The 9156-nt window shown below is 34.1% G+C and overlaps 1 protein-coding gene across 1 annotated transcript; it reads right to left on the minus strand.

Moving 5' to 3' along the window:
- Window positions 1-4035: 4035 nt before the first annotated feature.
- On the minus strand, window positions 4036-8850 carry LOC143258103 (uncharacterized). The gene is made up of 2 exons (XM_076517123.1): window positions 8738-8850; window positions 4036-4509 (listed from the first exon to the last, which is right to left on the minus strand). The coding sequence occupies exon 2, from the start codon at window positions 4498-4500 to the stop codon at window positions 4141-4143; it is 360 nt and encodes a 119-aa protein (XP_076373238.1). The 5' UTR covers window positions 4501-4509; window positions 8738-8850; the 3' UTR covers window positions 4036-4140.
- Between the last annotated feature and the right edge of the window lie 306 nt (window positions 8851-9156).

The raw sequence follows: 9156 nt of genomic DNA on the forward strand, positions 1-9156 counted from the left end.
GTGTCGCTCAACAGCTGTCATGCGTAGTGGCTTAGATGGTTGTGGGGACAACAATAACTGAGAGATGTGAAGTGTAAGTATCAGTTCTGTAACAACTGTCAGAGTCAGTCTTCAGCTATTATGTGTAGAGCTTCAGATAGCTTTGGGGTCAGCAGTAACAAAGAGAGTTGTGAAATGTGTTGTTAATGTCAGTTATGTTAATCAGTTATTGGCAAAAAGGGCGGGTTTATAAACAAGGATCAATCACTTAAGGTTAAAATAACCTAAAATGTTATTCATTCCAGTGACAAATGAAGTTTTCAACTTAGCTAACCCAGTTTTAAATAACCCCAACAAGAATATAGTTTAGTTTTTCCACACCTGACATCTGTTATTAAACATGAACAACGGTTGAACAGTTATGAATAACTAAAACGTCAATAGAATATTCTTTGAGAAAAAAAAATCATAGAGACATTTGAGAAAAACATTAACAAGTTAATTACCAGAGAGATAATTAATTAGTTTTACATTTTTTGCTGTTAGTTTCTCCATCTGAATTCGTCAAAATATATTAGTATGTCTACTTAAGAGTTACACAAACATGATTCAGAATCAATTATTCTAAATGAACCGAGTCAGGCTTAATAAAACATTATGTTTCTAAGGTCAACATATTGAAGTATCTATCAAAGAACAGGATAGTAAAATGTACAATTTTTCATCTTTCTGTCTCTTTGTATTTATATTGATGCAGAATTTTGTTCATTTTCTCGAGTCAAGAAAAGTACCGGAGAGAAATGCAGAAAGCTATTTTGAGCAATGTTGGTTTATTGACCTCACTTACTAGCGTAAGCTCGAGAAATTCAACCAATAACGAAAAGGCATTCGAATAGTTAAGATTTGTTTTGTTTGAACGAAGTGATTTGTTAATAGAATTGTAAAACCCTTCTGACATCTTAATAAATACAAAAAGATCATTGCATCAATAACATATGTGAAATAATTACAGATCAAATTCATTATGTTAATAATGGTTCTCGGAGCTTACAAATGTTGGGTATGGCATGGCCAGGTGGTTAAGGCACTCGACTCGTAATCCTCGTTACACCAAACATGCTCGCCCTTTCAGTCATGGGTGCATTATTATGTGACGGTCAATCCCACTATTCGTTGGTAAAAGAGTAGCCCAAGAGTTGGCAGTGGGCGGTAATTAGGGACAACTAGCGCAGATAGCCCTCCGGTAACTTTGCGCGAAATTCAAAACAAACAAACAAATACAAATGTTGAGTTCGTTTGTTTGTTCTTTATCGCAAATTTACACAGTGGCTGATCTTTAGCGTTTCAGTCCTCAGAATTACCATTCAGAGGGTCTTCCCTGGCGTTCAGCCACCGGGGGTCAAGTGATATCTGTAGACAAAGGAAAAATAATTATAACTAAACAAAGTTAGTTTGAATAGTGCCACGAATTCGTAATAAACAATTACCTGTATTTATCATTTTTACTACTGGCAACGTTAATTGAATGTTGCATGCTGGTAAAACTATCTACTAAATGAATTCACGAAACTTGATATTTTAGAATACGAATACAGCGTTAACACGACATACACATGATGCTAGGTGTTAAATTTTAAACACATCAATCAAATAAAGTTATGGATCTGCTAAGAGTTAACACTTCATCTACGGGATGCCACTTGCCTGGTAAGTGTTAGTGTTGGATCCGCATAATGTCAAGAACATGTTAAATGCTAATATAACATCCACATGACGCCAAGGGCGTGGTAAATGTTAACATAGTATTAACATAATGTCAAAAATCTGGTGGCTAGGACACTCGATTCGCAATCGAATTCGGATGCGAAAGGTGCTCTACCTTTCCGCAGTAAGGACGTTATAATGTGACAGTCAATACACTATTCTTTGATAAAATGCATTAGAGTTGGCTATGCAGTTCGAAAGCAAGAATGGCAGCAGGTGGCTTTTGTAGATTTGTCGTACACCAACTAAACACGCAAAAACATGTTGTCGATAGTAGAAACAGAAGGTATAAGTCAATTCTTTTTTAGCATATGGATTTAAGACTAGCCTAAGTCTGTTTAGCTGCTTAAGTCTCGTGAGATAAATGTTGGAAATACACATTAAAATACAGTTAAGATGTGAAGTCCCCAAACAGGATGATCTAATGAATTTTAAACACACTAGTGTTTAGCTTTCTTATGTGTTGATTTATAATTGTGGGAGCTTCTAGCTAGTTTGTTTTGTAGACTTAGCATTTTTAATTCATAAGAAGTAGCGACAGAATCTCAAATGATAAATATATCTCATGAAACCTTATTAACCAGCTACACTTAATAATACATCTTAAACTGCTCTAATAAACACTACTCTATCATGACCCAAAATTAAGTCATTGTAATATACGAAATGATCGCGATTATTTTAAGAATCTTTATTTAGTGAATATTTAACAAGCCAGGTCTTTTTATGCACTAAATTTATTCACTAGGTGGCAGTTTAATATCAATTCATGGACTAAATCTATTCACTAGGTGGCAGTTTAATATTGATTCATGGAATAAATCTATCACTAGGTGGCAGTTTAATATTGATTCATGGACTAAATCTATCACTAGGTGGCAGTTTAATATTGAATAATGGACTAAATCTGTTCACTAGGTAGCAGTTTAATATCAATTCATGAACCAAATCTGTGCACTAGGTGGTAGTTTAATATCAATTCATGAACCAAATCTATTCACTAGGTGGTAGTTTAATATTAATTCATGCACTAATGTTATTCACTAGGTGGCTGTTTAATATTGATTCATGAACTAAATCTGTTCACTAGGTAGCAGTTTAATATCAATTCATGAACCAAATCTGTTCATTAATTCGTGTTCGAATCCCGGTTACACCAAACATGCTCGCCCTTTCAGCCGTGGGGACGTTATAAAGTGACGGTCAATCCCACTATTCGTTGGTAAAAGAGTAGTCCAAGAGTTGGCGGTGGGTGGTGAGGACTAGCTGTCTTCCCTCTAATCTTACACTGCTAAATTAGGGAAGGCTAACTCAGATAGCCTTCGTGTAGCTTTGCGCGAAATCCTGAACAAACAATTATTTAGCTCGTGGTATTCCTTACAATATTCAGTATGTGTTTTAGTAACAGAAGCTACAGATAGATGGCAATAAAGAAAACATTGATGGACAATCTAAACGAGAGAAATGACTAGGCTATAACATAACAAAAATAATACAGTCTTTCAAAGCTGTCATTAATTAAGTCAGTATCTTAAACATAAAAAGCTTGTGAAAAAAATCCGAGAGATATCATATTGCTAATAACTCAAGAAGATGTTCATACCCCTCATGTTATCGTGCTATGTGTGGAAAAGGCCTATCATGGCCAAGCGTGTTGAGGCGTGCGACTCGTAATCTGAAGGTCGCGGGTTCGCATCCCCGTCGCGCCAAACATGCTCGCCCTTTCAGCCGTGGAAGCATTATAATGTTATAGTCAAACCCACTATTCGTAGGTAAAAGAGTAGTCGAAGGGTTGGCGGTGGGTGGTGATGAATAGCTGCCTTCCCTTTAGTCTTATACTGCTAAATTAGGGACGGCTAGCACAGATAGCTCTCGAGTAGCTTTGTGCGAAATTAAAAAAAAAAAAAAAAACATCTGTGGAAAATAAATAAATAAGTCGTCCGATAAAACTTGATATTAAGTTAAACATGTCAGATTTATTAATTTTATATTAAATTCTTAATGAATCTGTTTTGTTTTTAATCGCACACTAGGCTAACTGTTCTGTGTTCAGTTATAAGCTCACAGACTTACCACCGAGTTACGTGTTTTATAAGACATTGGAATTTGTGAATAGTTGTACCAACGAGATATCGCAACAATCACCTATATTGTTTTCTTCCTTCTGATAATAGTAGCAGATTTACGTGTAAGTAAAGTGATTACAAGTACTTACTATTTGCAACATACACTTTTTATTTGATTTTGTCTGTATAATACATAGTTTTAATACATTCAAAACAGTGATTCAGATTCTTGTATAATTGTGTTGTTCAATGACGGTTTCTTTAGTGCAGAATTATTGAAAAATTAATTATATGTTATTTTCCAAATCTCTTGTATTCATTATTATCATGTTTATTTTATTTTTGCTACAACACCTCTTCCAAATCTCAGGTGACCGTAGTCATCAAATCTATAAGGTGGTGCTTGTACGTTGACTAAATCTTCGTCTTTAAGTTCAGTAATTCCTGGTTGAAGATTGCTTTCGTCTTCGTCTTCTTCTACGCTGGTGTGAGAGTTTGGGTCACTTGTGTAGACAGTGAGTCTGTTTGTGTTAGGTTGTAACACTGTGTAACCACGAAACTTGTTGATGAACGGGATAACCAGTTGAGCTATTTTCTGAAGTTGAGACGGTATTAAAACCGGTGTTGAAGACGAAGCTGACACGGATAGGTAAAGAACAGAGAAAAGTGCAACACAACCAGTAATCTTCATGTCTTTCTTCTGTAAATATAGGTTAGGTTAGTGTTAAATCTACGTCTATGGACAGAGATATAATTAAAATAGTCAGTTTATTCTCACTATTCTGAAAATAAAATATGTAAGGATGTAGAAACATTGCAAGAAAAGTAGTAAGATAACTGTGCTAACATTCCATTAGTTTGATCTTAAACTTACGTATGCATGTAATTAATAAAAATCAAAACTGAACGTTGTAAAATTTATAGAAATATTTTCATCTGCGCTCTTGAACCATTTTTTGGCTTAAAAATAGCTTATAGCTCTAAATTACATAAAGCTGGTAAAGAAACTGTAAAAACATACAAAAAAACCTTTGACTTTATAATAATAACAGATTTTAAAAAAATCTTTTGTTGTTTTTGATGTTCATTACAGAAAAATACCGACTACTAATTGGAAGATTGGCGGAAAGAAAACAACAATAACAAAACTAAAGTACGCTTATTATAATTTAGCTGTCTATGTTATGTTCTGAACGTGAATAAAGTTTGTTATTCATACATCCTACGAGTCGAAACAGGCTTGAACAAGTGAAACAAAGTTTGTTTGTAATTAAGCACGAATACAAAGTGGGTTATCTGTGCTCTGTTCACCGTGGGCATCGAAACCGTGATTTTAGCGTTGTAACTCCGCAAACATACTGCTGTGCCACTGAGTTGTAAGAAAAAGAATTTATTTAAACATTTGCAAAGTTATTTAACTTGGTTTCGTTTGTTTGTTTTGAATTTTGCGCAAAACTACTAGAGGGCTCTCTGCGCTAGCCGTCCATAATTTAGCAGTGTAAGACTAGAGAGAGAGCAGCTAATCATTATCACCCACCGCCAACTCTTGGGCTACACTTTTACCAACGAATAGTGGGACTGATAGTAATATTATAACGCTCCCACAGCTGAAAAAGGACGAGCATATTTGGTGCGACGGGAATTCGAACCCGTGGCTAGTATTAGTAAAGAAGGTTTTAAAACAGCTTTTTAAACACAAAATATTTTAGTGGATAAAATTGTGATTACATAAATTAAACAAGCACTGTAAAAAATTAATACATATTATCCACTGCTGAAAAGTAGGCATGTTTGGTGTGAGAGGGACTCAAACCCGCAACCCTAGGATTACGAGTTGAGCACACTAACCATGTGATCTACCGTATAATGCAGTTTTCATGATCTTGCTTCATGGAGACTTACGAGTTAGAAAATGTTATATTTAAATTTCACTTTTTGTTTCTACTGAAATTATACATTAAGTTAGTGTTAGTTATTTTTAATTTATATTTTTATTTAGTAATATGTATGTTAGGGCACTTAGTAATATGTGTGTTAGTACATTTACTAATATGTATGTTAGGACATTTAGTAATATAGAATATTACTTTTCTTAGGCTTGTCAGTGGCTCAGCTGTTAGTCTGAAGGCTTATCATATAAAAAACTAAGTTTTGGCGCCGCAGGTGGGGGACATCACATGTAGCCCACTGTGTAACTGGGTGCTTACCAGTTATAAGGCAAACTTTTTTGGTAATTAATACAAGGAAACCTGTTAAAATAAACTGAAATATGACATATTACTTTTATAAAAAATCAGGAAAAAGAGTGATTAATCAAACACTAATATATTTGTACAAATTATGTTCAGCATAACTAATCATTCGATTTGATTTAAAACAAAAGGGAATTCTCAATAACCGCGGCATTTGAAATTATTTTAGGAAGTATTAGAGTAAATTAGCTTGTGAGGTCTTTTGCGTGCTCAAATACACCAGTCGAAGGAGTTCGATCTTGCGAGTCTAAAACTGTAATTTGATCTCATACCGTTTGTTTGTTTGTTTTTGAATTTCGCACAAAGCTAGTCGATGGCTATCTGCGCTAGCCTTCCCTAATTTAGCAGTGTAAGACTAGAGAGAGAGCAGATGGTCATCACCATCCACTGCTAACTATTGGGCTACTCTTTTACCAACAAATAGTGGGATTGACAGTCACATTATAACGCCCTCACGGTTGAGAGGGCGAGCATGTGTGGCGCGATGGGGATGCGAACCCGCGACCCTTAAATTACGAGTCGCACGCCCTAATACGCTTGGACATGCCGGGCCACATCTCATACCGATCGAGAGATGACGGAGCTATGAGCTGAAAGGTGTGTACTTCAAGAAGAAAGAAACAAACAAACAGAAAAAGCCCTGAGCTCTACTCTGAACCACGGCTGAGAATCCATATAATCTAGATACACTGTTCTTAAACCCTTGCTAGTCATAACATTTAAGAACTTTCTCGGATAGTTCTGTGAAACAGTTAATGGTTTACGAAATTCTTAAATATCATTTTGTCTTCCGGTACGGACATTTATGAACACACAACGCTAAAATCCGGGACTGGATCACCCTAGATCAGAACAGAAGATAACTTAATGTGGATTATCTTCAAAAGAGATAACTTTCAATTTGTGTATTGAATTAGAAAATAACTTAAGAAAGAATTTAAGTGGTTTGTTTTTGAAGTTGCAATAAAAAAGAAATGTATAGAAGTTTTGTTTGGCTTTAGAACAAAGCCATATTGGGCTATCTGCTGTGTCCACTGCAGAGAATTGAACCCCAAATTTCAGCGTTGATAGTTCACAAACTTACCGTTGCTTCACTGGGGAACTCTATAGGATACAAAATCACTTTTGAAGCTGTCCATATCTCAATTTATAGCGTCTTGCTTTTATAAATTATATACATATATTTATATATTTATCTTTCAAAATAATCAAATTATAACGCTTTCTTTTCGACCTATTGGGTTTACGAAAATGTTTTAATTTTTTTTCTGATGTGATTATATCAAAATGTTATGAAATTCAAGATTCACGTTATATATTCAGCCGGATTGTAAAGTAACCCTGAATTTGCCAGCTAAACCCAATGGGTTATATTTAAATTGTTACAGAATTTTATACAATTCTTTGTTTAACCACATTCGATTATGATGCTTATTTAACTAGAAGCTTTCTTTTTTCCAGTATTTCTTAATAAAAGCACATTTACTGAAAAAGGTATAACAATGTTATTTTTTAGCCACAGCATTATGGCTCATAAAAGGGCTCTGGGGTTCTTGTTTGTTTATCAAGTTCATACATTTAGCTAATTGCTTCCTCATCTCTTGACCAATTTGAATTTTGTACTCGAGAAGTCAAACCCTTTCGATTGATGTAAGTCAACGGATTTACACCGCTAAAATTAGGGGTTCGATTCTTCTCGGTGGGCTCAGCAGATAGCCCGGTGTGGCTTTGTTATAAGAAAAACACAAGTTCTAATCCTGCCTAAAAGAAATTCAAATACCGCGGCTACTGAAGATTCTCTGTAGTTTAAACTTTAGATGTTTCATCAAATAATCGAAAAATTGACAACAACCTAATAGTCCTTCTGGTAATGAACTTCGATACTTTAGTCTTTTAATTGAAGGGCACATGACTATATAAATATATGTATATACATATTATGAAACTATTTGACTTATTTGAGATATCTTTAATTCCAAAAAATAATTTCGAAATGTAAGAACAAATCGAATTGAAAGTTTCAAACCAAACATTCTGTACAAAAATGTATTTTATAACATAGGGAAAAGGTTTACAGCAAAAATATCATTCATATGCTCCAGGTTCCTTATAGTGCATTCCAAGAAGCATTTGTGATAGAACTGTAGAAAACGTTTTCACGTATTTGAATTACTTCTAAAGAAACTAAGTTTGAATTTCAAAGTTTTAACGTCATCAACAGGCAATAAAAGTTATGGCGAACTCGAGATTATATTACATTTGTACTTAGTTGAAACAGCATCAAAATGAGTAATATATAAATCAAGATAGAAAGTTGAAGAAAACTAGGAAGTGGGTAAAATTTATCTAGGCTTTCTAATCAGTACATCAAAACATCGGTTGATGTTTCCCGTTATGTTAAAGAAATGAAATATAGTAGAATTTATTTCCACAAATAACTTAAGTAGTTCTATTCGTAGTTCTGTGAAAGAAAGCACTTGTTAAAATTTAAACTATGATATTCATAGTTTAAACATGACCTCTTCAATAGTAAAGTTCAAACAATTATGAAGATATAGCTTATAAATTATACAGCTCAGCTTAAGTATTTACTCACTTTTGTTTTGTGGTGAAATAAACTTATGAAACAATTATTATGAGTCGTATTATATATTTAAAAAAAACTTGTATAAATACCAGAATATCAATCGCTGAAGTCACCCTAGAATTCTCTTCCAGTTACCTGTTGTCTTGTTATCTGTTACCTGTTGCTTTAGCAACGTGAATATTCGTGATTTTATATAGTTCTGATCCTATAGCAGAAGATACTAAGGTGAAAACAGCGCATGTTCTGCGAGGGTTAAGGTCAGCGCATGAGCAATGAATTGTTTATTACATTTGGCTTGGAAAATGATTGGAGGAAAATATTTCAAGGGAAAGTGTGTAAATAAAAAGAATTCAAGGATACAAATAATAATAATAATAATAAATATTTTATTTTAGAAAGAGTGGAAGACGTGATAAATTTAATAAGAACGAACGGTTTGTCTGTAATAAAGTGTATAGGATTTACAATGTAACTGATTTTGCGCAGCAAGTTTTATTAGAGCCCGGCA

The sequence above is a fragment of the Tachypleus tridentatus genome, chromosome 7, assembly GCF_004210375.1.
Source record: "Tachypleus tridentatus isolate NWPU-2018 chromosome 7, ASM421037v1, whole genome shotgun sequence".
Classification (NCBI taxonomy): domain Eukaryota; kingdom Metazoa; phylum Arthropoda; class Merostomata; order Xiphosura; family Limulidae; genus Tachypleus; species Tachypleus tridentatus.